The sequence below is a fragment of the Ammospiza caudacuta genome, chromosome 17 (assembly GCF_027887145.1).
Source record: "Ammospiza caudacuta isolate bAmmCau1 chromosome 17, bAmmCau1.pri, whole genome shotgun sequence".
Taxonomy (NCBI): Eukaryota; Metazoa; Chordata; class Aves; order Passeriformes; family Passerellidae; genus Ammospiza; species Ammospiza caudacuta.
Window position 1 is genome coordinate 3,910,997 of NC_080609.1, and position 26,889 is coordinate 3,937,885.

The 26,889-nt window shown below is 48.7% G+C and overlaps 2 protein-coding genes across 5 annotated transcripts in view; both read left to right on the forward strand.

Annotated features, from left to right (window-relative positions):
• Nucleotides 1-19,437, forward strand: LUC7L (LUC7 like). Of its 3 annotated transcripts, XM_058815692.1 has the most exons (11): nt 1-213; nt 1,960-2,054; nt 6,842-6,940; nt 7,626-7,736; nt 8,372-8,515; nt 8,868-9,044; nt 9,740-9,828; nt 14,256-14,285; nt 15,554-15,718; nt 16,731-16,792; nt 17,983-19,437. In XM_058815692.1, exons 1-10 carry the CDS (start codon nt 153-155, stop codon nt 16,756-16,758), a joined length of 999 nt encoding a protein of 332 aa, XP_058671675.1. In that variant the 5' UTR covers nt 1-152; the 3' UTR covers nt 16,759-16,792; nt 17,983-19,437. The 3 variants fall into 3 exon arrangements, with proteins under 3 accessions (XP_058671675.1, XP_058671674.1, XP_058671676.1); XM_058815691.1 differs by lacking the exon at nt 16,731-16,792 and having other exon boundaries at nt 17,983-19,434; XM_058815693.1 differs by lacking the exons at nt 1-213; nt 16,731-16,792 and adding an exon at nt 844-862 and having other exon boundaries at nt 17,983-19,433.
• FAM234A (family with sequence similarity 234 member A) overlaps nt 17,980-26,889 on the forward strand; it is a 21,991-nt gene continuing 13,081 nt past the window's right edge. The window contains exons 1-2 of one of the 2 annotated variants that reach the window (XM_058815689.1): nt 17,980-18,093; nt 26,003-26,305. In XM_058815689.1, the coding sequence (XP_058671672.1) occupies nt 26,047-26,305 (259 nt within the window). In that variant the 5' untranslated portion in view covers nt 17,980-18,093; nt 26,003-26,046. Of the gene's footprint in view, nt 18,094-19,592; nt 19,618-26,002; nt 26,306-26,889 lie in introns of those variants that run through there. The other variant, XM_058815690.1, reaches the window with a different exon arrangement.

The window sequence follows — 26,889 nt, forward strand, 5'->3', positions numbered from 1 at the left end:
CTACCCTTCCCGTCATGCAGCGCGGCGCAGGGCGGGGCCGCTTCCGCTCAGCGCTCGCCGCGCGTCGCCGCTGCTGAGGCCGCTGAGCTGCCGCCGCCCCAGGCCCCTGTCCCGGTCTCGGTCGGAGCCGCCGCCTCCGGACCGGCCCCGCCATGTCGGCCCAGGCACAGATGCGGGCCCTGCTGGACCAGCTCATGGGCACGGCCCGGGACGGTGAGTAGGGGCGGGCGGGGCCTGCAGGAAACGCCGCGGCCTGGCGGCCGCCTCACCGCGCGAGGCCCGGCCCGGCCCGGCCCGGCCCGGCTGCTGCCGCCGCTCCGGACCTGCGGCGCGATCCGCCCCCGCCCTCCCGGCTGCGGCCTCGGGGCGGCGGGGCGGGCCGGGCCTGTCCGCGCCCGGCCGGCGGAGCTCCCGCCGCGCCCCCGGCCCCGCAGAGCGGCCGGCGCCGCCCCGGGCCCCGCTGCCGCGGACAGGCGCGGGCCGGCTCCGTGCCCCACGTCCGCAGGCGCGTAGGTAGGTGTGCCCGCAGCGCCCGGTGCTGTCCGGGACGAGAAATGTGACAGCCCGTGCAAAATACGGTCCCGCTGCGGTTTGTGTCTCCCTTCTGCGACTCGCTGGGTACTTAAATTCCCTTTGGCACGTTAACAGGGCTGTCCAGGCACTTTGCACTTTGTTTCGTAAGTGAATAAGTGCTTTTCTTTCTCTGTGTATTGAGTTGCTATTGAATTGCTTCCCATATTTTTATTTCATACAAACTGAACAATTGTGGCCCCTCTATTTTATTTATAAAGGTTCAGTGTATCTTTGCCTGCCTACATCAATCTGCAAGGGAGTTGCAGAAAAGCCTCATGTTCATCGAGCCGTGAGTCACAACCAATTTTTAAAGCTGTTATAACAAAAAAAAAAAGTGTTTGCTTTTTTTCACAAGTAACTTTAAAAGTGTAGCTTAGAAAGAAAAAAAAAAAATTAAAAAAATTTCAGTAGACACGACATTATTCCTGGATGCTTGTGAATCCTAAACTATATTCATACTTTAGTATTACACATACCTGTGTCATATGCACAGATGAGCTTTAAAATTGTCACATACCATTACCACTTTGCCTTTACTTTTATGTATCATTCCCCTGACTTCCTTACTGCAGGTGTGGGCAAGAAAGCTTTTCCTTTAAAACTTTTCAACAGTGGGCATAAAATTCTGCAGCTGAGGTCTTGAAGAATGCAGATGGGTATAGTATGTGTTGGAGCTCGCAGTGTGTATTGACTAACTTTGTTCCTTTTTTTTATTATTTATTTTTTTGCTTTTCTGATATTGTCTCGTTTAAGTGGCTCCTGAGTGTAAAATGTCCTCTGAGGGTGGGCTGGGGGTGGGCAGCACGTGGTGTGTTCCAGGCCAGGACCTGCCAGCTCCTTCCTCGCAGGGCCTGGGAGAGCACACCCTGCATAGCTGGGTTCCAAACAAACGGACTGATGATGGCTCAATTATCACCTGAGCAAAGAGCAGTTGCCTGTCAGTTTTGCCCAGCACAGCCCTGTTTTGTGATCTGCTAGCGTGGGGTTTGGTATCTCCTGCCCCTTTTTCACTGTAAGAAAAAGAAAGGGTGGAGAAAATAACCAGGTTTTGGCTGGGAGCCAGCCTGTCTGTCTCCTTTTCTCCTCTGGCTGTGCTGCTGCTTTATGTGGATGACAGGCCTTGGACATTGCTTGGCTCGCCAGCACTGTGTTTAACATGGTGTCCTGGATGAATAAATGCTAAAGTAGTGTTTGTTGCCAATTATAAGTGTTCCAGAATATCCTGTTACCCTCTAAGCTTTTTTTTTTATTATTTTTTTTGAGTAATTTTGGGGAGCAGGAGCACCAAATATTTTAATCTGCATATAGAGGTGAAATGTTCATGCTGATGCCTGTGTTGTCCTGGTGTTCTAATGTCTCCTTATTTAAACCACACATGAATTGCAGGGGATGAAACCAGACAAAGGGTGAAGTTTACAGACGACCGTGTGTGCAAGAGCCACCTGCTGGATTGCTGTCCCCACGATATCCTGGCTGGAACAGTAAGTGTGTCCTCTGAGATGGGGGGTTCTGCTGAGGAGGGTGTTGGTACAGCTCTTGTCTGTGCAGGGTGGGTGACTTCTAGGAGAGATCAGGTTTCTGTGCCCAGAGAGCAGGCACAATCCTAGTTCCACTTCCTGTGATCTTGTATGGAACTGCTCTCACTTCTCAAAAAAAAAAAAAACCAAACAGACAAAAAACCAAACCAGGAGCTCTCAGAATTCACCTGAAAAGCTTTTTCTTTTACAATCCTGTGAGAAGTTGCAAAATTATTTCTGTTTTAGCAGTTTGAGGTAGTCAGAGCTTGCACCTTGTCCTGTGGTGGTCCCAAGGCTGTAGCTGGGTGCTGCCCTGGTTCACTGCTGCATCTTCAGGTTAGCAAGCGTTTCCTGCACAAATCCTTGGAGATTTTCAGTCTCCTCTCCCCAGCCTTGATGGAAGAGCAGCTTTTCTATTGTTACTGTGGTGGTGGTGGCAGGTCACATGTCAGGCTGAGTGTTTGTGTCACTCTGCCCCACTGGTTTCAAACAGTTCCCTCTGTGGGAACAGGGCTGGCCAGTGTTCAGAGGTTTGGCTCACGTGCTGCCTCTGAGAGCAGAAGGTGATGTGGGCTTTTAGCAGTGAGCTCTGGTGAAGGAAGTGTTCATTTGAGGCTCCCAGATGAAAGCTGCAGCCTGACTTTGGAAAGAAAACTGTGTCTTTGTCACCATCACTGTGCAGCAGTCAGAGGATGGAGGTGAATATGGTTGTTTGAAATCCATCTTTGCCCTTGCTGTTTGCATGAAAAACTGTGGCAATTCAGTGTCTGTCCACTTAAACCAGATTGTTGGAAGATGCTGTGGTTGTTTGCAGCCCTTCCTGCTGCTCCCTGGGGAGCTGGCTGGACTCGGTCCCCAGCAAAGGGAGGGCTGGTGCTGCTGTCCCTTTTGTGTCACCACCATAGCAGCAGTGTGGCAGCACTGCAAGAAGGAGCTGTTGCAAAAGCTGCCTCTGCTCTGAGCACTCAGGCTTTAGCTTCTCAGTAGCTGCCTTTGCAGAATAAGATTGGAAAAGCTGAATACCAATCTCTGTACCTCTGCTTTTTAGAATTCATTTGAAGCTCAAATGTGTTTTGCAGTGATTGTTCCATCAGCCTCTGTGTTACTTCACCTCCATTTGAGAATTTTAAACTTCCATCCTTTGTAGAGGTAACTGTGGTCAGAGTGTGTTTTTTGACACAGTTTTTTGGGCCCAAAGGATGTTTTGAAGATGAAGGCTGCCTTCTACCTCTTCAGGCAGGTTTTCAGCAAGGGGGTAGATGGTGAGTTGAAGGGTTAGTTCAGCATAAGTGTTGTGTGTGAGCTGGTGCCAAAGCATGCAGGAAGTCTGAAGTGTTTCAGGTGGGCTCTGAGTCTCCTGGGACAGAGAAGCACCTTGAGGAATTGGTTTCTTCTGTTTCTGTTGTTACTTGTCCTGATTGAGTTGTCCTTTCCCTCTCACTGTGGGGTTTGTGCTCAGAAGCTGCAGGAGCATGAAGAAAGGCTGCTCTGCCCAAGGGATTTTGTGGCTCACTCATGGTGGTGTGGTGGCCCTGAGGTGGGTGTGGAGCTCTGCCCCTCTCCCAGCAGGTTCCTGGGGGCCAGAGCAGGTGTTGGTGCTGCAGATCCGTGTTGAGAGAACATGTGATGTCCAGAACAGGAAGAGCTTTTCAGCTGTCCCTGCTGCCAGTACAGAGTGAAACTGAGCTGGAATGTGCAGCTCCCTCATGATCTCAGGCAGCTTCACTGGCACTTCCCAGTGCTCTGCTAGGGAAGAGCTGTATGGGTGAATCTGTCTCAGCTGGGTGGGGTACAATCCATCTCTGGGTGTGTTACTGCAGAAACCAGGACCTTTTGGAAACTTCCAACAGATGCTCTTGGCCTTCTGGTGCTTGCTGTGTTGTGCCCTCCCCTAAGGCATTGTTGCTGCTGCATCCTTGATGTGTGCAGATATTCCTTAGTGGGAACTGATTGAAGGCAGCAGGAAGCTGATCCCTTGGGGAGCTGTGCTCAGTGAAATGTGATGGACTCCCACTCACTGACCTTCAGGTGCAGAGTAAGAAAAGGAGCCCAGACTGTTAACAAAGCTCTGGAATATTCCTGAGAGCTGCAGGAGGCCTGTTCTTGTTTGCTTTGTTCAGGTGCACGAGTGTCACTGATTGTAAGAGTTGTTATTTTAACTTGGTTTGTTCCTGTGATTATTCTCTTTTTGGCCTCAGAAATTTGTCTAAACTTGCCACTAAATAACCTACAGTGGTTCTCTTTGGTCTCTGTGGGTAAGGAGGAACATTCTGGGAGAGCAGAAGTTGGTTTAGTGAGCCCATGGGCTGTTACCTTTGCATCCACATCCTTTGTGGTGAGTGCTGAGTTCTCTCTGCAGCTCACGGTGATTGTATTTCTGTCAGTGAAAGTGTTGTAGCACATTGAGAGATGGCATCAGCTGGCAATTCTCCTGAATTTCAGCTCCACTAAGAGGTGGACAGATGAGCTCAAAGCTGCCCAGACTGAACATACCCTGGAAATGACATCCAGGGAATTAATTGTGTACCCTGCTGGGGAATATGAGTTGAAATCTGTAGGTTCTAGAAATGTTTTTGTGGGTTGAGAGAGGGGTCTGTGCTTTCCTTTTTCACTTGGATGAAACTCTGCATCTCTGATCACTGTTAAAGCATCTTTGTGGAAATTTCATTTTGTGGTGAGTTGCCAGTTCAGTGGAGATCATCAGAGATCCCCCAGAATCTGGATTTCTCAGCAAACGTGAGCAGGACTAATTATCAGTGACATCTAAATGTCTTCAGTCTTTGTGTGTATGTGGAGTTCAATCTTTGCTCAGGCTCTGTCTGTCTCACATAGCTGTGTTTTAAACCAGCCAGTGTTGAGTGGAGCAGGTTGTGGGCTCTGTGGAAGGGGTGAGTGTTCTCTGAGCCCTCCTTGGCATGAGGGGAGGCTTTGAGGCAGAAGGGCTGGTGGTCTTACCCTGAGTGAGCAACACCTGTGGAAGTCTCCTTGCACTTGAACACCTCAAAGGATGTGGAGGAAGATTTGAGGTTTATATCCAGTGAGAACTGAATGTTCTTCCCTGAGGAAGGTTTAGGGATGTATTAACAAGCAGGGAGAGGAATTGGGAGCTTCAGAACAAGCATTGTTGGCTGTTCTAAAGTGCTGAGAGCCCCTTCTCTGAAGTGGGGTTATTGGCTCAGATAAGAATATTTATAATGTGTGACAATCACATCCAATACCATTATTTTCTCCCTGTCTTGGAAAGTGATCTCAGTAGCATGACCAGAAGAATGAAAGATGTGTCACATCATAGAAAGTTATTTTTGTGGTAAAATAACAGGAACTCTCTAGCATTCTTTGAAGTGGCTTGCCTGAAGTTGAGAATGATCAAGCTCCAAAAGTACCAAAGTGCTTTTTTTGTAGGCATTACATTTCTATCATTAGAGAGCTCAGCAGGAGTATTCTGGATGCAGTGTCTGTTTCTGTGGCCTGCTGCCTCTGGTAGCCTCTGTGGCCTCCTGGTTCTGGTAAATCTGAGCAAAATGAGGAAGGCTAAATAGCAGCAAGTCATCTGGATTTTTTTTTCTTTTTTTTTTTTAGAAGAATACAGTAATAGGCACCTGCTGAAAACCTGAGCATAAACTGGTAGAGTTTGCTTTAGCTGCTTTGCTTCATTCTAAACACTGCTCTCTGAGTGTATTGTTTCATGTGAGCATCCCCAGCTTTAGTTTGTGATATTCCACAGGGATTCAGAGTTATCCCAGTTCAGCTTTCTCTGCAGTTCACTGGGTTGGCACCTGTAGTGCATGTTGAGGTTTGGGCTCCTGGGGACTGGTGGTGACAGTGAGAGAAGAGGGTGGTGATTTGGGATGTTCCTTCATGCAATGACATGTACCTGCCATTCCTACAGTGGCTCACAATTAGGGCTTTTATTATTTTGGCTTTCAAAATGTCATTTTCTTTTTCTACTCTAAGAGTAAGAGGAAGGTTCTTTGTTACAACTTGATAATGTTGAAATGCAGCTTCCATGTCTTGAGAGCATAATTGATTTGGGTTCACGTGGCTGTTAACTGTTAGGTGGGAGAAAAAGTAACAAATTCAAATAGTGGAGTACAGTGGGAGGGAAGGGAGATGCTCTTAAGTCTCTCATTAAATGGACTTATGTGTTGGACTTTGCTTTGCTGGGCAGGTTTTCAAATTCCAGGCTGCAGCTGGATGTGGGAAGGGTCTGGCTGTGGAATTAGCACTGTCTGTTGTTGCTGAGCGTGGGGTTGTGCATTGCTGCTGGCTGTAGCCCTTAATCCTTTTAAGTCCTTTTGTTGTTGATAGGGAGCATTCTCTGTGTGTCCTATAATTTGTTGTGCCATATGTTACTGGGGCTCATCCTGACACAGATGTGCATTTCCAGAGGAGCTTTAAACAGGCTGCAGGTGTGTTTTCCTGGGCTGTGGCTCCAGGATAGAAGACATTTGCAGTTGGTTCCTGTTGAAGTGGACCCATCTCCCTCCCAGCCATTTCTGAGGCTGTCCTGGCACTTAGCGCAGGAGTAGGACTGGACTTAAAGCATTTGGGCTGTTTGAATGTTCCCAGAACATCTACAAAACTAGTTCTGGCAAGCATGTGGTTCTTCTGGCTGGTTCTGGTGCTGAGAGGTTAAGAGAAAGCTTTTCTGAAAATACTTTATTTTGATATGATGCACTTGGCAAGAGACATCTGCTGCTTGTTGCTATAATGGAGGGTTCTTATGTGGGTTCTCCTTTTTCTTCTAACAGAGAATGGACCTGGGAGAATGTACAAAGATCCATGACTTGGCTCTGAGAGCAGATTATGAGATTGCAAGTAAAGAGAGAGACCTGTTTTTTGAGCTGGATGTAAGTATGGAGAAATTTTAGTTCCTTTTGGGGAAACTGCTTCTTGAAGTTACTGGGCTGAAAAGTAGAACTCAGTGGCCATTTCAGCTCATCATGCTGCTTGATGTGTTACCTGTCCAGAATGTGCAGCCCCTTCCTGAATGTCAACCTGGCTGCTGATTTGAGAATGCAGAATTAATGATGGCCTTTGCCACCCCATTAGCCCAGCGAGCTGGAGGCTCCTGGCATTCCTTGGATCCCACAGCTGCTGCTCTGTACCAGGTTCCTGTAACCTGCCCTGTCCCAGAAAGAGATTTAACATTAAAAACCTTCTGCTCAGTAGTTTAACTTTTGTCAGGGTTAGCTTTCATTTCACCTTTCTGTGATGGAACAGATCAAAGGGAAGCACAATCCTGTCTTTCCCTTTCATGTTATTCCAGTGCTTTTGTCTTTGTGCCTGTTGCTCTTGCATAGGAAGGAAGTTCCAGTGCAAAGCAATGTTGATGTGTCAGAATAAAGGAACTGGGTCAGGTTTACAGGGCAGGGGTCAAATGTAACTTGTTCTGCAAAATGTCATTTGGTTTTTTCTCAAAGCATCAGTTCTTGAGGTTGTTTGTGCATTATACAGGATTGCAGCTGTTGGCTGTCAAAGCTACACCAGGCACAGAGAGCAGCTTCATTCATAATTCTTTGTCTGATCATGCAGGCCATGGATCACCTGGAATCCTTCATTGCAGAGTGTGACAGGAGAACAGAACTGGCCAAGAAACGCCTGGCTGAGACACAGGAGGAGATCAGTGCTGAAGTGTCTGCAAAGGTATTGGCCTCTCACTGAGCAATGCTTCTGAAAGTCTCACTGGGAGCACTGGGGCTCTGTTTCTCTGACACCAGTGATACTGGGGAGTAAGGCTCCACAGAGGATTTGGGGATTCCAGTCATCCTCCCCAAAGGGCTGCTCTGGCCATTCTGGAGACAAAGAGCGCCATGGACTCTTTTTAAAAGAGGTTGCTTTAGCATGGAAATAAAGCATATTGATTTCTTCCCCATGCTGTGAAATGTTACCATAATAATTTAGAATAGTAAGTCCATCCTCCCCTGATTTTTGTTTCATTTAACAAATGCTCATGTAGTTTCCTTTTTGGAAACTCACCTAACTGGGCCAATACAAGACATTTCTGAAGCTGATTTTGTGGTCTATATGCTGACCTGTAAGCCAGAAATGACAGGCAGATCATGATCTCTCCACATCCAGTTTCTCTCTTTGCCACATATCTGTGACTCTGTTGACATTGGTCCACCAGTCCCTTTTGTTGAAAACTTTTGGAGATTCATGGTCATCTTCCAACAACAGATTTCTTTTCCTCAACACAGTATTTCTTTTAAAAAAATGAAAAGTTGTCCTGCGAGCTTTATCACATTTTTATCTTACTAAAAACTAACTATTTTCTTCAGGCAGAGAAAGTCCATGAGCTGAATGAAGATATTGGAAAACTCCTAGCTAAAGCAGAGCAGCTGGGAGCTGAAGGAAATGTTGATGAGTCTCAGAAGATCCTGATGGAAGTGGAGAAAGTCCGGGCGAAAAAGAAAGAGGCAGAGGTACAGTCTTGGCTCCTGTGGGTTGGCTGGGTGGTGGTTTCTGCCTCACACCTCCTTTTAGTTCCAGCCATGTGCCAGCAAACAGGTGGCAGTGTGGTGTGGTGGATGAAATGATTTTTAGAAACTTTTATCTAGTGCAGGGAGGGCTTCATCCTCTGAAATATTTGGTCACCACTCCCTTGCAGGAATAGATTTGGGGTTAGCTGTGCCCACAAAGCGTTTGTGTGGCACCTCCTTTGTGTGAGGGTGGGTTTTGATTCTTCAAAGCAATTCTTTGCAGGGGTTTCCCTGGAGGGTTGTGTCTGTGTAAGGCTTCCCTGACATTTGTGTGGGTTTTCTTGCCTCCCTGTAGGAAGAATACCGAAATTCAATGCCTGCATCCAGTTTCCAGCAGCAGAAGCTGCGTGTGTGTGAAGTCTGTTCAGCATATCTGGGTCTCCATGACAACGACCGGCGTCTTGCTGACCACTTTGGAGGCAAATTACACTTGGGTTTCATTCAGATTCGTGAGAAACTGGATCAGCTGAGGGTAATCCTCTCTGTTTTAAACCACCTCTTTGTAGTTCTGAAGACCTTGAACACTTCTATTAAATTAATGCAGAATTCTTTGCAGAGGGCTTGTAAAAGCTCAGAAATTCCGACTGCAGAATTCCTAAAGCATCAAACAGAGCTTTGTTTAGCCTTGTCTTGGGTTCTCTTCTGTCTTTTCTGGGTAACTAAATATGTACCCTCAGAATCAGTCAAACCACAGCACTGCTATGATTTATTCCTTTGAGTTTTGATACAGTAATTCTTATTAACATGACAGAAATTTGTTACTCTGGGTATTTTTTTGACTTTTAAACTTCTTAATGACATGTTTGAACTGAAGTTTCACATGGTTCTGTCAGTGAAAAGATCTTGACTAGCTGAAGCCATTAGGAGTTTGCTGAAATTATTTATAATGGGTTGTGGTACTGGCCTTGCTTGCAAAGAGAGACCTTTAGCTGAGTCAGAGTTGTGATTCCTGTGCCTTACTCACAGTCCATTGAGGTCAGTGCCTCAACTGAGAAAAATGAGAACCTTTACAGAGGTCTTAACTCAGCACATAAAATGCAGTGCAATGGTTCTTTGTCTTGCTATTGGAATGGTCTTCCTGCACATCTGACCTGTTACTGTGTGGCTGTAAATAATGGCTGTTACTGTATGGCTGAAATATGATGTGGGTTTATTTTTTCCCCCTAGAAAACAGTGGCAGAAAAGCAAGAGAAGAGAAACCAGGATCGTTTGAGACGGAGAGAGGAGAGAGAACGAGAGGAGAGGATGGGCAGACGGTGAGTGGGACCTGGGAACTGGCCTGTGAAGTTTAGAAATGTCTGATTCCTTGTACATGAGCACTGCAGGAGTTCAGCATCTGCTTCTGGAGTGGCTGTTGGATGTGCTCCAGATGCTGTGTGAGCATCTTGGGATTCGGTTAAAGATTAAAACAATGCACAAATCCTCCAGTCCTCCATCTTAGAGTGATTGTACATGTGTTTTGACCTCTGCTGTGTGTCTGAAAGGTGGGAGTTCCCTGTAGTCCTGAGGCTTATATTGGCCTAATCCCCGTCTTAGGCAATCTGAATCTGGATAAAATACCCTCATCCAGAGCACCTGAGTGTGAAAGTTTAAGATGAGCGAGGACTAGGCTTGCTCAAAAGGCAGAAATTCCCTGGACAGCCCTCCTCACTGCTTGGAGACTTTGAGGTGACAACAGGCTGGTGTCCATGTGCCAATAATGGACTGCATGTAACTTTCCTACAATCAGTGAGATGTTCTGGCAAGCATTTCCTGAGGAAGCTGAGGGATCCCAAGGAGTGGCTGCTTCTGGTGCTTGTAGCTATGTGTGTCACCTTCTGCTCAGATGTCTGTAATTCCTGAGCAGTGGGAGGGGCTGGTTTTCTAATTGGTTTTCTCAGGACAAGCTCTTCTGCATCTTGCCAACTGAACTGGACAAACAATTTCTTCTGTACTTAAACTGAAGAGGCAACTTGTGTGTAAACAGCTCAGTTAGGAGCCTGGTGTGGGGAGGGTGGTTATTTGCAGGGCTCAGGCAGAGGAGGTGGCTGGGTAGGAATGCTGTTCTGATTGTCACAGCATCTCCCTGCTTGTTTACCTTGTGTGTTTCTCCTCGTGTACTTGCATTAAAAAGACCCCAACCTTGCTGCCTGTGCAGAGCTATTTTTGAAACCCAGAGTCAGCTGAAGAGTGACTTTGTCTGAGGAATATGAGATTTATAACTGCAGTGTACTCTAAGATGGTGCTGGCTCTGGCTATACACTGCTGGAATTGCTGACAAATACCAGCATGGTCATTTTTGTGTGTTATGAAGATGGGAGCCCCAAACTGTTACTCATTATCCACATAATTTTATACATGTTATGCATAACTCCAGTTAGGGTGTTAATGTGGATTTTCCCTGGGGATTTCCTGGTGTGTTTTGGAGGAGCAGTTCATGCTGCAGCTTTCTGTGGAACTGCAGCACTTCATGGACAGCCTCACAACTTTCTGTTCCCCATGCAACTGTAATGCAGTTGGGTTTGGGAGCTGCAGGATCTGGCAGTAGCTTTTCAGTGCAGGAGTTAATCAGAAGGGATTGCTGTTGCTGCTGCTGTGGTCAGAGATGAGGAAGTGAAATGGGAAGTGTCTTCTCATGCAGCTGCTTCATGGCAGACCCACAGCAGGACCCTGCCTAACATGGGCTCAGTTTGTCTCCATGGTGCTTCTTCTTCCTGGAGGTCATTTCTCTGTAAAAATTGCTCAACAGAGTTGTTAAGGAAGAGCCCTCTGGATCTCTTTGTTGATCCACATCTTCTCAAAATGCTGGTTTTCTTCCTCCTGTGGTGTGGCTGTGGTTTTGTTTTAGTGGTTTTTAAAACAAAAAACCTCAAGCCCTCAGTTCTTGAGAGCTAAAGAGCCTCTAGTGTTCACAGGTAGTGCATATGTGGATGCATCTGATGAGGGGGTTTGGAAGCTGCTTTTGAATGTTTATTTAAGGATTAAAATAGGAAAGCTTTAAGAACTGCATGGAGCTGGCCTAAAGTCTGAGTTCTTGCTGTTTCCATATGTGACAGTACTCAGAGACTGTGGCCTTTGCTCTGGCTCTGTGCAGAGGCACCTGTGTGCTCCACAGGAAAACTTGTTTAAGGAGTCGGGAGTGCCATAAGGAAGAGGTCAAATCAATTGCCTCTCCACAATGAGAACTTGACCTGAGGGAGGACAGTGGCTCTCCCAGTGGACACTGAGTGGAGTTGTTGTTGTCCATATCCAACATCCCATTCCCTGTGGGGATGCTGTAGAGTAGGCTCAGCCTGGTGTGTAAGGCTTCTCCAGTTCTGCTCAGCCTGGTGTGTAAGGCTTCTCAGTTCAGAGCTGAGGTTAGAGTCCAGATTTCTTGGTCACTTACCTGCTGGGAGCTGTGCACACCAGGCTCACAGAGGCATTTTTCCATCAAAAACTAATTGGTGATGTCTACCACCTTCCAGCCAGCCTCTCTTATCCAGAGCTTGGTACTTTAAGGAGCCACAGGAAACATGTTTCCTTCAGAACTCTTCTTGTCAGCTCCTATACAGCACCTTCATGGTGTTACTTCAGTGAGAGGAAGAGTATGGCTTGACTTTGGGAGCCTTTGGTGACTGACAGGCACCGTGGCATCCCTGCAAACCTGTGCATTCCCTTGTCAAACTCTGCCTCTCAATTGATTAATTAATTAGTCAATAAGCTGTGATTGCACATAGGAATGAGTGAACTGGATTCTACCCTAGTGGTAATAAACACAAGTCCTGTGTGATATTCCTGGTGGCTCTTGGGTACCCAGTAATCTCTTGAGGCTGGAATTCTGTGGAGGAGTGGCATGCTGGGAGTGCAGACCTCAGTGCTTGCTCCCACACTACACCAGCAAACAAGTCTGGTGGAGGTGCCACATGGATTTCCTTTGTGTTAAGCTGGACAAAAGACAGGTTATGAAACTCAGCAGAAAGTTTCTGTGATACAGGGACAAAAAGAGAGGAAAAAATAAATAAAATAGACTTGCTCAGTCCTCTTGCTGTTATAGAGACCAATCTTTTTTGTCTCCTGCTGTACAATGATTCAGGCTAGTAAGGACAATGCTTTTTCTCTTGGATACTTCCTGAATTCTGAAGTTTGGTTCTAGGGAGTGATTATCAGATGTTTTTTGTGCCTACCCCTGCTTGGATGATAGGCATGAAGGGCAGCCAGGCTTTTCAGGGGATATGGAAGGGCTTTTGTGGATGTGTGCACTGGTGGTTCACAATAAAGTGATCAGGAGGGAAAAGAACAGTAAGAACTTGGAGTAATTACAACCACCAGAAAAATCCAGCTGCCTGCCAGGTACCTCCAGGAGGTCCTGCTGCTGTGTCAGGTTCTGTTACTGGGAATGGAGGTGTGTGGTTACTGCCTTGCTCTCCAGCTTTATCAGCTTCTCCTTCAGCTGGCCATGTGTGTAGACTCCAAGTTCAGCTCCACTTTGTTTACAGTCCTTACCTGAATTCCCTTCTAAATTAGGGGGCTTTTTTAGCTTTCTACCATGACTGAACAATCCCATTTCACTGAAGAAATGTCAGTGCACATAGATTTTCTTAATCTTGTCTTATTCAGGCATGGTTTTAAATTATGTTATTAAAACAGATGCTTCTCTGTTGCTTCTTAAATTCTTGTCTGTGTGTAGCTTTCATGTCAGGGTGCCAGAACAGCTCTGTGGGGTGTAAATTGAACCTGTGTGTGAGTCTGTGTGCAGTGGGGAGCAGTTACAGGAGTGAGACTCTGAGTCACTAAACAGGGAGAGGAGCCACTTCTTAATTAAAGCAAAACAAGACTGTTCAGACAGCGTGTGATGTTCATCTGGCTCTGAAATGTGGCCATAGAGGAAGAGGGAAGGTGGAGCCTCCATGTGCAGAGGTATTTTAAGTGGTGCTGAGTAATGGTGCTGCTGAAGTTGAAAGAATTCTGCCGTTGTTATTTACAAACTGTCAGGAGCTAATGCTGACAGCAGTAAGCTCAGAGTGCCACACATGAGCTCTGAAGCTCGTGGAATGTGAGAAAGGAGAGCAAGGCCTGGATTATTCTTCTCAAGTGCTTTCTAAGGATTTTCAGTTTATCTCTGTCACTTGTCAGTAATAGCTCTTCCCTTGTGGCTGTGTCTCCTCTTTTTTCCTAGTTATCTTTCCCAAAAAGGAAAAAAATATTGATGCAAATTTCCTTCTGATGTTTGGTAAACAAATACAAGGAGCGAGAAAAGGCTGGTTTTTTATTAAAACCCAGTTAGCATGCAACTTCCTCAAAGGAATCAAAATCAGAAAACTGGCAGATGTCTTTCTGATTGAGAGTGGCACTTCTTGAAAATGTCAGAGTTGATCCAGCTGGTGTTAGACTGCAGGGAGTAAAGAGTATGTAACAAATATGCACAGAAAATTAGTTGGAAAAGTTCATTGGGGTGCTTTATTAATAGTATATGATTTCTAGACTTTTCTGTAGTGACAGGAAGCTCAGTGTGCAGAAATTCATGTTTTCCTGTTTTTGACAAATTCTTGATCCTAAAATTGAAGCTAACTAAATGTTTTATTTGCAAGCTTTTTTTGTAATAATATATCACTTGAGGTATTGATTATTCCTGTGAAGAGCTGCCAGGGTGGATGAATTTTCCTCCTGAAAACCCACTGGCTCTATCATAATTTTTCTCACTTAACTCTCTTCTCCTTTCTAGGTCTGGATCAAGAAACAGAGATCGTCGAAGGTGAGTGCCCAGTTCTGCACTTCTCCCAAATGCCTGGTTGTGTTTGTCTCTAGCTGCTGAGGCTTTTCCTGGGTCTCACCAGTAGAGTTCACTCAGTGCCTCAGTGTCAGGTTTGTTCCCTGGAAGAGATGGGAAGTGCAGTTTGGGCAGCTCCCTGGTGCTGCTCAGCTTGGGGTGACTCCTGGGGCTGTAGAGCAGGGGCTGAGTAGCCCGGCCAGGGTGGGCTCTGTGTGCTCCAGTGTGAGCCCATGGATGTCCCTGAGGCCTCTTTCCATAAATACCTCATATACTTCTGTGATTGTAATATCTGAAGTATCTGTTATATATATGATACCTCAGATGTGAAAATACAGAGATTTGAGATTAAAACCCCCACATCTCTGGGAAGAGCTTGCCTTAATGCTATGACAACATTCTCTGTGATAATGGACCTGGATTTCCCTGCCTACTGCTTTGGCATCTTTCTTATTTTTAAAGCAGGGTTAAATAAATCTGCTTCTAAAGTGCAGGACATTCACAAGGAAGATTCTCTTAGGGTTATGGTAATATCACAGGCCATTTCCCTTGGCCTCTCTTCTCCTTACGTGGGCCTCACTTGCGAGCATCGCGGGGTTGTAAGCTCTGCTCTTGCCCTTTCCACATGCTTACAATATTGGTGGGAGCTTTCTCTATAAGCTTTCCAGCAAACTGAATAACCCACTGGCATTCTGTTGGTAGCACAAGGCCCAGGAGGAGGCAGCTGCCCACTGTGTGGGTGTGGGCAGGGGCTGGACTGAGTCGATGCTCTGGGTATTTGTTACTCAGGAGAGGCTGTGAGGCGCTGAGGGCACAGGTCTGAGGGGGCAGAGGTGAGGAGCTGAGGGGGCAGGCGCTGAGGGTGCAGGTGTGAGGCGCTGAGGGTGCAGGTGTGAGGCGCTGAGGGGGCAGAGGTGAGGAGCTGAGGGGGCAGGCGCTGAGGGTGCAGGTGTGAGGCAGCTGAGGGTGCAGGTGTGAGGCAGCTGAGGGTGCAGGTGTGAGGCAGCTGAGGGTGCAGGTGTGAGGCAGCTGAGGGTGCAGGTGTGAGGTGCTGAGGGTGCAGGTGTGAGGCAGCTGAGGGTGCAGGTGTGAGGTGCTGAGGGTGCAGGTGTGAGGTGCTGAGGGTGCAGGTGTGAGGCGCTGAGGGTGCAGGTGTGAGGCGCTGAGGGTGCAGGTGTGAGGCGCTGAGGGTGCAGGTGTGAGGCGCTGAGGGTGCAGGTGTGAGGCGCTGAGCCCATGTGTGTTCCCTGCAGATCCCGGTCCCGCGAGCGGAGGCGGAGACGCTCCAGATCAGCCTCCCGGGAGCGGCGGAAGTCGCGCTCGCGCTCCCGGGACCGACACCGGCGCCACCGGAGCCGCTCCCGCAGCCACAGCAGAGGGCACCGCCGGGGCTCCAGAGACAGGAGCTCAAAACACAAGTAGGTATTCCACACTGTGTGCCTCTGCACGGGGAGTCCTTGGCTCACAGTGACCTCCCTGGCCCGTAGAGCGAGCAGGGTTCTCCAGAGCAGCTGTGCTGGCCTGTGCCAGCTCCTGGGCCAAAGCAGGATTCCCCAGGGGTCTCAGCTGTACAGCAAGATCCCAGCTGAGAGGAGAGTCTAGGAGATGAAACAGGTTCCCTGGTTTGCAGTGCTGAGCCTCGAGATGCTCCTTGGATGGGAAACAGCACGAAGCCTCCCTCAGCTAGCTGAGCTTCCCTGGGTCTGTAGAAGCCAAGTGCCTGAGAGGCAGTTTGGATATTACACTTCTGTAGTTATTTTCTGCCTCCCAGATTCCTTCTCTCAGTGCTGGCATTGGGAAGGAATATATGATTTGAGAACTGGGGGCAGTCTTCTGTTAGAAGGCTGCTTGAGAGAGACAGAATTCTTTAGGAATCAGCACTTTTTCCTCCTGAAAAAGAAATACAGGAGGAGTATGCCATTCTTCTGTCTCTGAGGAGAAGCACCATAGTCCAAAGAGGGGCTTAAAGTCTTTCTGAAATTCAGCAAAACAGCCTCTGTGTTGGAGGAAGGATGAGGCAAGTGTGTGAAGGGTATTAGAAAAATTGACTGGAATCACTGTGTTCCCTTACAACCCTTCTAAGCCCAGGAGCAGGTCTGCCTCCAGGTGCTTGCTGAGGTTACATCTGGATTTTTTTAAAGCCTCCTGCTTAATAGGGGAGTGCTTGAGCACTGTCACCTGATTAGGCACCAGCAAGTACAATTCTAGAAGTATAATTCTAGAAACAAACCTACTGTTGTGTGTCTTGTGTCAGTTTAGCTAAGGGGTGAGAACAGTTTTTCTTTTAAAGACACCTGGTGAAGGGGAGGGAATAATGGTCTGAAAAATAAGTCTGTTAATAATTGAGGGGGGGTGTAAATACTGTTGATTCTCCAATGGCTGAGATACTAAAGTGCTTTTTTAAATCTGTCTTGAACATGAAAAATAAAGAAAAGAAGTTTGGACAATTAGGAAGTGAGGAAGATCCTGTAATAACTATTACTAAAGAGCAGGTAAGGGATTACTTCGGAACCCCTGAACACATCCAAACCAGCCCATGAGACTGCAGGGGGATTGGCCAGCTCACACACCTGCACAAAACTGCTCAGAGCTGGGGACAGGCCAGGATCAGTCCAAGAAAATATAAAACCAAGAGAACAAGCAGCAAAACCCTGTTTCCTGAAAGAGGGTTAATGAACTCTGCCCTCAGGTTCTGCTGGGCTGAGGTCTCACTTGCTGAAGGAAATGGAGAGTGTCACAGGATGTGGAGAGCCAGGGTAGGAGGTCTGCAGGCAGCAGGCATTGTTGTGGAAAAGGTAGAGAGGCAATGTCATCAGACAGACTGATGTTAAATGACACAGTTTAATGAAAATGAAATGGCTGTTGGGTTCTGATGTATCAATTTTGCAGTATTTTCAAGCCTTAAAATCAACAAGAATGAAAGTGGAACCTCTAAGGTACCTTCTGTTGTGACTGTAAAAAACCCTGTGTACTGAGCCTTGAAGTAAAATGTAGGAGCCTCTGCTGAGCTCCCTCAGGGTCAGCTCCTTTCGAATCCTGCTATTCCCAAAGCTGGCAGGAATCTCACAAGAAACAGCCTTTCAGATTAGACCTAATGTGAAGCCTCCTGTTTAATTCTGCGTGGGCTGGCACAGGGAAGCGCTGCTGAAAATCTGTGGCTGTGAAAAGCTGTGCTGTGGGCTGGGAATATAAATCTGTACCTTCCTGACTTTGAACCCAGGATGCTGCCAGAGCCAGCAAAGTGATAAGCCCAGGGCTGAGCCAGCAAAGAATCCAGTTGGTATTTAAAGCACTTGAGCAGAAAGCAGAGCTTAGGGCATAATGAAAAACTGCTCTGGTAGCCATGAAATGAGCTGAGTCAGAGATGAGGAAAAAATTGTAGGCACTTCAGGATGGCCCAGAAAAATAATAAGGGACACAGGGAAGACCTGAGAGAGCTCCTGTGGCAACAGCTTGAAAGGATCACTCAGAGGAAGGAGGAACAAAGGCTGTGCTGTGCATGGAAACCTCACAGAGGGCCCAAAGCTGCTCTCATGGGGGACCCACTCCCCGTGGCACAGCAGCCAGGCATGTTCCTGTAGGGAACCTGCATCCCACAGCCCTGCCAGGGAAAGTTCTGCTCGGTGGGGAGTTGACAATGTTTATTGTGAAGCTGATAGCGATGGTTTGCTTTGTACTGCAGATCTTCTAGAGATCGATCTTCAAGAGAAAAGTCCCGAGACAGAGAGAGGAAAGAGAAGAGCTCTTCTGAGAGGAGGCACGAGAGCACAAATGGCAAATCTCGTTCCAAGAGGTCAGAAGAGAGAGAAGCTGGCGAGATCTGAACTCAAACGATCTGTGTTGCACTGTAAATAGTCTGATAAACATTCTACACAAAGCCTAAATTTCCCATTTATATTTACTGAATACAACTCATCTTTTGTAGTTTGGGATTTTTATTGTTTGGCAGATAGCTGTGAGTTTGTAGAGACACAAGAGTTACGTACTGTTTAACAGGATTTTGTTTTAGTAGGAATAAATAAATCTGGATGGATGGTTTTCAGTCCAGGCCAGTGTGGACACCCCGTGTTTGTCCTGACTCAGCGGTCAGGGCCACGCTGTGCCTGGAGCCCTGAGCTGCCCTGACCTTTGTAACGCTTCAGCCCTTTCCAAAATTCCCTCCTGATCCTCTGTGAGCACACCAGTAGCACTGGTTCTCAATTATATTTTTTCCTTCTGTTTATATATGTTAAAAAAAAATCAGATTTCTTTTTTTTTTTTTTCTTCCTTTTAGTACTTAGCCATCTCATTTTTGTCTCCAGCACTTGAGAGTTGCCTCACTTGCCCAGCTAAGGGCAAAAAAGATAAAATTTGGCCCTGATCTATTCTGAAAGCTGTTTGTCATTGAGGATGACCAGATGAGCTGAACCATGTTTCTAAGCTGGGCTCAACTCTGGTTTTGGTACCTTTACAGTTCAGACAGCTGAGCTGGTGTGAGCAGAGCAGTGGGAACCTGGCTGCTTCTTCTCTAGAGAGGCACAGCCACAGCTCCTCTGCCTCTGTACTGTGCTCTGCAGCCAGAGCTGTCCGCGGGGCTTTCTGCCCTGCAGCCCAGAGCGTTGCTGTGTTCCAGGCCAGTCAGGCAGAATGTGCCGAGGTGACCGGGGCTGCAGCCCGCGTCCCTCCCGGGAGAGCGGCACCGGCCGTGTCCCCACGCCCTGGGAGCCGCTGCCGTTGTCACTCACTGATTGTACCTCGGCTTGTTCCCCACGAGGGCAGTGCCAGCCCCAGCCGCGACCCCGGGCCCGGCATTTTGTGGGATCGGTGCGAGCGCCGCCGCTGTCACCCGGCGGCGCTCGTTAGCGCGGTTAATTACCGCCGCTAATTGCCGTTCCCGGGGCCGGGCTCCGGCCGGCGCTCCCCTCCCTCCATTCTCTGTCTCCCCCCGAACGCGGCTCCGGTTCCGCCGCGGTGCTGCCCCGGTGTCGGTCCCTAGTGCATGCCCCCCTTCCCTGTCCGTTTTTACGATGAATTCCGCGGTTTCACGTGTTGTTTTTGTAACCTCCGTGTGGGGCGCGGGGGGCGGCGGGCGCGCGCTCGGGGTGCCTGTACGTGCCCGTGCTGTTCTCCCGCGGTCTGAGCGCATTAAAGATCTGTGTTTGTGGCTCCCGCTGCTGCCCGGACTCGTTCTTGCGGGCTCTCCGCCCGCGCCGCCGCCCGAACCGAACCGGGCCGGGCCCCGCCGCACCGAGCGGAAGCGCGCCCTGCCCGGTGGCGTCACTTCCGCCGGGCGGGGCGGGGATGGAGGCGGAAGTGACGGCGGCGGCGGCGGCGCGGGGTGAGTGCGGAGCGGGGCGGGCGGGGGCCGGGGGGGAGCCGGGGCTGCCCCGGGCCGCTCCCGCCGCACCGTGGGCTCCCGGCGCCTCCGTGGGGGCGCACTGAGAGCACGGCAATGTCCCCGGGCAATGTCCCTGGGCCGCGTCCCGCGCTAGCACCGCGCGTTCGGCAACGGAGCCGGCTCCCGAAGCGTCCGCGCTGCCCGTGCGCTGCCGCCGGCTCCGAGAGCGTGGGACCGGCAGCGCTGGGCTCGGTGCTGGTGCCGGGGCCGGGCGGTGAGAACCCGCGGCTGGCAGCGCTTGCAGCTCGGCCCTGGGCCTGCCCTGCCGGCTCAGCGGGGTTCGCTGTCCCCACAAGGGCCCTCACACCACAGCGAGAAGCCTGGGAAAGAATTCAATCCTTTCTTCCAAAGCCCACGGTGCTCCCTGTGGTCCGAGCTCCTTTATCCCGGGGCTGGCGGCTCTGAGGGCTCCTGGGGAGCTGCTGACGCAGCCGCTGGGACTGCGGGGCTGGGCTTCAGTCAGAGCAAGAGCGAGCCCCTCACCTCTGCAGGGCCCAGCACAGCCACACTCTCCTCCAGAACAGGGTTCAGAGCAAACCCTTACCCTGCAGAGCCCAGCACAGCCAAAATCTCCTCCAGGACAGGGTTCAGAGCAAGCCCTCACCCTGCAGAGCCCAGCACAGCCACACTCCCCTCCAGGACAGGGTTCAGAGTGAGCCCCTCACCTCTGCAGGGCCCAGCACAGCCACACTCCCCTCCAGGACAGGGTTAAAGCCCTGTTCCTCTTTCCCTCAGGAACCCACAAGCCTGGTTTGCAGGTGTGAATTACAGGGCTTCTTGCTGAAAGAAAACCACTGCAATGTGTTCAACCTCATTTCCAGCCTTTTCTCCTTATTCTGTAAAGCAGAAACATCTTGTGTAACAGCTGGGAGAGAGAGAGACAGCCTGTCCAGCAGGGAGGGACTGGAGCCAGCCCTTCCCTGTACCAGGGCAGGATTGGGCTGCCTGTGCAGCTCAGGGGCTCCCCAGGGATGGATGTGTGATGAGGCAGCTCTGTTCTGTGTGTGTGTAAGTGACAGAAAGAAAAATTCCATTTCTGGGGGAAGAAAAGTGGTTTCTCTTGAACGTGGCTGTGAAGGACAGCAGCATGTGGAGGAAGGCTGTTGTTTCATGGAATCATGGAATGGTTTTGGTTAGAAGGGACCATAAAGATTATCTTGCCCCATAGACCAGGTTGCTCCAAGCCCCATCCAACCTGGCCTTTGAACACTCCTTTCAGCCTGCCATAAATCTCTCCAGGCTGTGCAGGAGGCAGCATGGAATTCTGACCTGTGCAGTGAGTGCCCCACCTAAAAAAAGGTACTTTTTTTGTCTTTTGAATAAATCCACGTGAAATGACCACAACCCTTTCCAGGGGGTTTTAATGCACAGAGATCTCTCCAGAGTCCCTTGTGCGCTCAGTCTCTGGCAGTGAGGGGTGTCACTGTGCTTCTGAGCAAGAGGGGAGCCCTGGGGGTGATGTGGGGGTGTATCAGTGAGAGCTGGGGGTGTCTCAGTGAGAATTGGGGATATCTGGGGTTTGGGAGGTTCAAGCACCTCGCTGACAGCTGCCCTTGGAGTTGACACAAGGGATTTGCAACACTTTGTGAGAGGAGAGGAGAGGAGTGGCTTGGGTGCAGTGGAGCTTGCAAGCCCAGGGATGATAAATGGCTGCTGTTTCTTCAGCACAGTTGTTATTACTGGCCTGACCTGTAATCAGTCCCATGCAGCTTCAATACTGTTCTTCATCTGAGAATTTTGATCTTCCCATTGCTCTCATGGAAATAATACTGGGTTTTGTTTTGCTCTTCCCTAAACAGTTTGAGTTTCTGTATGTGAGCTCCTGTCTGTAGTGAAAACTGCCCTGGATAAGAGTTTTCTCCCACAAATGACAGATGTCAGGGTGGTTGTGCTCTGGAGGAGTGCCTGATTCCCCTGTGAGTGCTCTGTGGTGTGTGCTGTGTCTGCACTGGAGTGTTAAATGGCATTTCAGAAGAGCCTGAGGACAGCTCCAGCAGGAGAATCCCAGAATGGTTTGATTTGAAAGGTTCATCTCATCCCACCCCTGCCATGGGCAGGGACACCTTCCACTATCCCAGGCTGCTCCAAGCCCTGTCCAGCCCAGCCTTGGACACTTCCAGGGATGGGGCAGCCACAGATTCTCTGGGAAACCTGTGCCAGGGCCTCACCAGTCTCGTTGGTGGGGTTTGGATTACAAGCTGTGTCCTTAGAAAGGCCTTATGGCCATGCCAGGAGCAGAGGTGCCCTGTCACACAGGTCAGTGTCCCCAGCCAGCCCTGGCTGTGACCTGGTGTCAGGAGGGAGCTGTGAGCTGCAGATGACCCAGCAAAATAACAAGCTCGAGTGCAGCATGCAGCCTGAGTGTCTCTGGGAGAGCAAAGCTGGTTTTGGGAACTCTTGCATGTTATTTCTTCTTGTCCTGATGTAAGTGGGACTGCAGGAAAAGGAACAAATGACCCGAGGCTGAATGTCACAGCAGGTGAGTGTGACTGAATGTCACAGCCCAGTGAGTTTGCTGCAGTGTCACAGTGTGCATGGGATCAAACCCCCACAGCCTGCTCATGGAAAATAGCTGTGATGGGAATGTTGCATCTTATTCAGAGCAAAGCCTGGCTGGTTTGTCTTTATTGATTGCAGCTTGGGGCTTCAACAATTTCTGGTTGACAGGAAGGAAACCTCTGAGGTACTTGAACTAACCAACCAGACAGAACCAAATCAGCCAAATGCTGTGTTTGTGTTCCTAAAATGTCCAGTCAGAACCTGATTTCATCATTCTGTGGAAGACAAAAATGTGTTGAACATCAAATCTAAGTTACAGTGTATTGCTAGAAATTTTCTGGGAAGAGCTGGTGCCTGGTGACATTCCAGATGCTGTGGTTTGGTGTTTTATGAGTGGAAAATGAGTTAAACCTTTCCAATGCACAGATCCTTAAATGATTTCTGTCACCAGTCTCCATCCACCTGACTGTCTGTGGTTCTCTGTGCTTGTCAGGCAGTTCTGTCTCACTGCTGCTGATGGTTGTCCCTTGGGTTTAGCTGTGCAAAAGTCTCTGATTTGAGGCAGATCAGATCTGTAAATCTGCACCGTGGCTGCAGGAAACAGGGCAGTGGAGGTGAGTACAGCTGTGTTTGTCCTGTCCCTGTTGTTTCTGTGGTTCAGGAAGGAGTGATTGTTCCTCCTCAGCTTGGGCTGGGGGAAGCAACATTTAAAGCTGAGTCTGAGATGCAGATCCTGGCTGTGTGGGTTCAGTTTGGGTTTGTCACATGTGTTTTCTAATTATTTATCATTCTACAAGGTCTTTCTCCCATGTTTTCTCCTGTCCCCAGATCTGCTGCAGGTGGTCTGTGTCACGCTGCAGCAACACAGAATCCTGTCCCTTTCTGCTCCCCTGAATGTGTTGAACTTCCCAGCTGAGTTATTTTGTGTCCTCTTCCAGCCGGAGACAGACAAGATGTCAGCTGCTAGAGGACAGTAAAACCATCTCAGATGCACACTATCATTTTCTGCTTGTCTTCAATTAAACTGATTAGCAGCCCCCTTTGTTGTGGAGCTCAGGCCATTCCCCATGCTGCCAGCATGTACTTTGGCAGCACAGGCACTGGGATTTCCTGCATTGTTTGAGTCTTGGCCATTGACCTTTGTGGTCCTCGTTCTGGCACTGCCTCTGCTCTGGCAGGGGTACAGAGGGCATTATTCAAACCCTGCAAGAAAAGAGAGAGAATTGCTTTAAAGGCATTGAGGGCTCTTTGTGCTCAGTGGCTCCGTGGGGTCATCACTGCAGAAAAGAGGGGAATTACTGGGGTTGTCAAGAAAATTGCTGCTTTTTTAGTGTTCTCATCCCAGGCTAGATGACAGTGCTGAGATTTATAGTGAGTCATAAAAAGATGCCATCAGTGCTGTGTTAGGTGGTGTTCCGTTTGGACAGAGAGGGGAGAAAACTGGGTTTGGTTCCTTTTGGGAAGTCTCGTGGGTGCTGATATGCCCTGGATTGTGACCGTGGTCACAAGGGTTTGCAGGATGAGAGGCGAGAATGTTGATTCCATGATCAGAAGGCTTGATTTATTATTTTATTATATATATGCTATATTATGACTATACTAAAAAGAAAAGAAAGAAAAATTCTCAGAAGGCTAGCTAAGCTAAGAATAGAATAGAAAAGAATGAAAACAAAGGAGCTTTCTCTGACTCTGTCCGAGAGAGCACAGTCCTTGATTGGCCATTAATTGTAAATATCCAAGATGGGCCAATCACAGGTGTACCTGTTGCATTCCACAGCAGCAGATAACCATTGATTATATTCTTTTTCTGGGGCCTCAGCTTCCCAGAAGGGAAAATCCTAAAGAAAGGATTTTTAGTGAAAAGGATGTCTGCGACACTGGATCTTTCCCAGCTCTGTACTGGGAGGCTGTGGAGGTTCTGCTGGAGAGGCTGGTGGGATTGTGCTGGAGCCCTGTTGCAGCCCATGCTGTGGGTGCTGGCTGTGAGAAGTTTCCCCTCTCCATCTGCTGGAGATGCAGGGACACACGAGCCAGCTACCCCAGCACAGGTCACAGAACTCACCCCTGCCACTGTCCCCATCTCTGTGGCCGTGGCTGCTCCTTGCCAGTAAATAATTTGCTCACCTGAGCCTGGAGTCTTGTACCTTGAACCTGCTCAAGGCCTGGTGCACTAAAGGAACAATGCTCAGCTCAGGGCAGAGGCTGAAAGCACCTCTTGATCTGCTGTTCCCCTTTCCATCTGGAGCCTTCCCACCCATCAGGTGCCTGCTGTTGGTCTGGGAACAGCCAGGCTCCTGTAGCTGTGGCTGGTGGGATGATGAGAAGGGCAGATGAAGTCCTTGGAGTAAGATCTTTGATATAAGATGCAACTTCTGCATTATTGATTTGTTTGCATGGTATTGTGCAGGTTGAATTAAATTATCTGGAGTGAGATCCTGTATTTGATGTAGAGCAAATGCCCGAGTGCTCAGGTGGGAGTAAGAGCTTTTAAGTCCAGCAGGCTCTGAGGTTAAAGGGTTGACAGTGCCAGGCTAATCTGCTGATTCTGTGCCTCAGGGTTGCCTTGCCATGGATCTGTCCCCCTGTGATTTGTCCCCAGAAGAGAAGAAGCCTCTGCAGTGGGACAGGGACAGCCTGGGGAGCCACACAGAGCCTCCCCAGGGTGACTCATCTTGTGTTTCACAGAACCTGTAAATGAGCTTGGGTAGAAACGTGAGACACATGAGCCCTGTTGCTGTTGTGCTCTGCCCTGTGTTGGTGCTGACCTTAAGCTCTTTTCTGCTGGGGAAGTAAATGGCTGCAGTGGACAACCCAGACATGTGACTGCTGGGGCACAGTCATGGAAAATTGGCTTGGTTGTCGTGGTTATTTGCTCTGATATAACTTTTCATAACACTGTCAAGCAGCTTTTTCCAAGCCTGCTGGAATGTGTTATTCTTTATTTCTTCCCTTGTGGTATTTTTTTAAAGAAGCACTATCAGAGAATCTGTATAAAACATGGATTTTTACTGTTGTTGTGGGTAATGACTTACAGGCTCCTCTAACTCACTAGGGCTCTTTCCCTCACTTTTTATAGCAAATTAGCACAGAACCCCTCTGTTTATTTTAGTTGTAGCCCAAGCTTATGATTTATAGCAGGAGAAGCTAAAATAGCAGTTAACTCTTCCAGTGTGATGAAATCAGATTTGCCTGATTTTAGTCTCAGCTCCTGCCTTGTTTTTCCTCTGGGGAGGGAAATCATCACTTTTGCCTTCTGCAGGGCTGGGTTGCTGAACTTACCCAGTGGTTTCTCATGTAAGCAGGTGTTGAAGAGCTTTGCTTTGCTCCTACACAGAAAACTCTGGTGTTTGTTTCTCTCTCTGGGGAAGCTCAAGTGCACATTACAGTGGAGAGCAGCCTTATGTTGGGATATAAAGGTCACAAGTGTTTCCTTTCACCTCTCCAGCTGGGAGCCAGGCTGACATGCACCGGAGGTGGCAAAAAGTCTTTGCAACAAAAGGAGCTTTTGGGGTGTTTCTCTTAGGGAGACCTGCAGACCAGTCAGTCCTTTCTGTGTGGGCTCTGTAGCCTTCTTTGTCCAGCTCCAGCAGAGCTGATTTCCTCCTCTGGGGAAGAATTGATGCTGTTCCTGCATTCCATGAGCTCGCTGTGTGGGAGACCTCCAGCACCAGCAGTGTGTTGTATCCAGCTCTGTGACAGTACACTGCTGTGCTCACCTCCCATGAAATGTTTCCAGTGTGAATATCAGGTAGTAACAGAATATTTTAATTGATGTTTTTAAAATATATCTCAAAACGTGTTTTAACTTCTTTTTCCATTGTTGCAGGTGAAGGGGGAGAAGGGTGTGTGAACACCCATGAGTGAGCTGTGATGGATAACAAGGACTCAGAAGCTGAGATCCACCCTCTGAAGACAGAGGATGTGAAAGCTCAGGAGAACCATGAGCACTACGTGGAGAGGAGGATTGTCAAGTCCTCGGGGCTGTCCCGGCTGTCGCGCTGGCGCACTGCTGCCTTCTTCATCTCCCTCTTCCTCTGCCTCATCATTGTGTTTGCTTTCTCCTTCATCATTCCCTGCCCAGAGAGGCCAGTTTCAGAAAGAACGTGGTTCCAATACTACAACAAAACAGGTGAGCTTGCTGCAGCAGGATAAATACTTACCAAGAGTCCTTTTCCTTTCTGTGCCATGGATTTGGGTTGTGGGCCTCTGCCTAAGCACAGACCTGCAGGGATGCAGCCCTTGGGAGCCACAGCTGTGAATACCTGACCTGGATAAGCAATGGCCCATCATAATTGGAGTGACCTTCCAGGAGGTGTTTACAGGACCTAGTGGAGAAATTAAATTCTGCTCTGAAGTGGTAACAAGGCAGCAGGCTGGCCTCAATCACAGAAAAAAAAAAAAAAAAAAAAAAAAAAAAAAAAAAAAAAAGAGCGTATCTGGGAAAAGACCTCTGTTGAAGCTTGCTCTTTAAAATGTTCCTTTGGAGTTCAAGCTGAGGTTGGAGGCAATTAGACATTTTTCCTCTGTCACTTTGACTTTCTCCCTTTTCCCCATAGCCAACATGAAGGGAAGAGGAATAATTCCATCTTGTTTTTTTAATAAATTGCTCTGTAGTTATTACAGCTATTTTTATTCTGGTTGCTTTACTTGGCTCTTCAGCCTGGGTCCTGCTCCCCAGTGGCTCTGCAGTCGTTTCTGGGAGAGCTTTTCTTT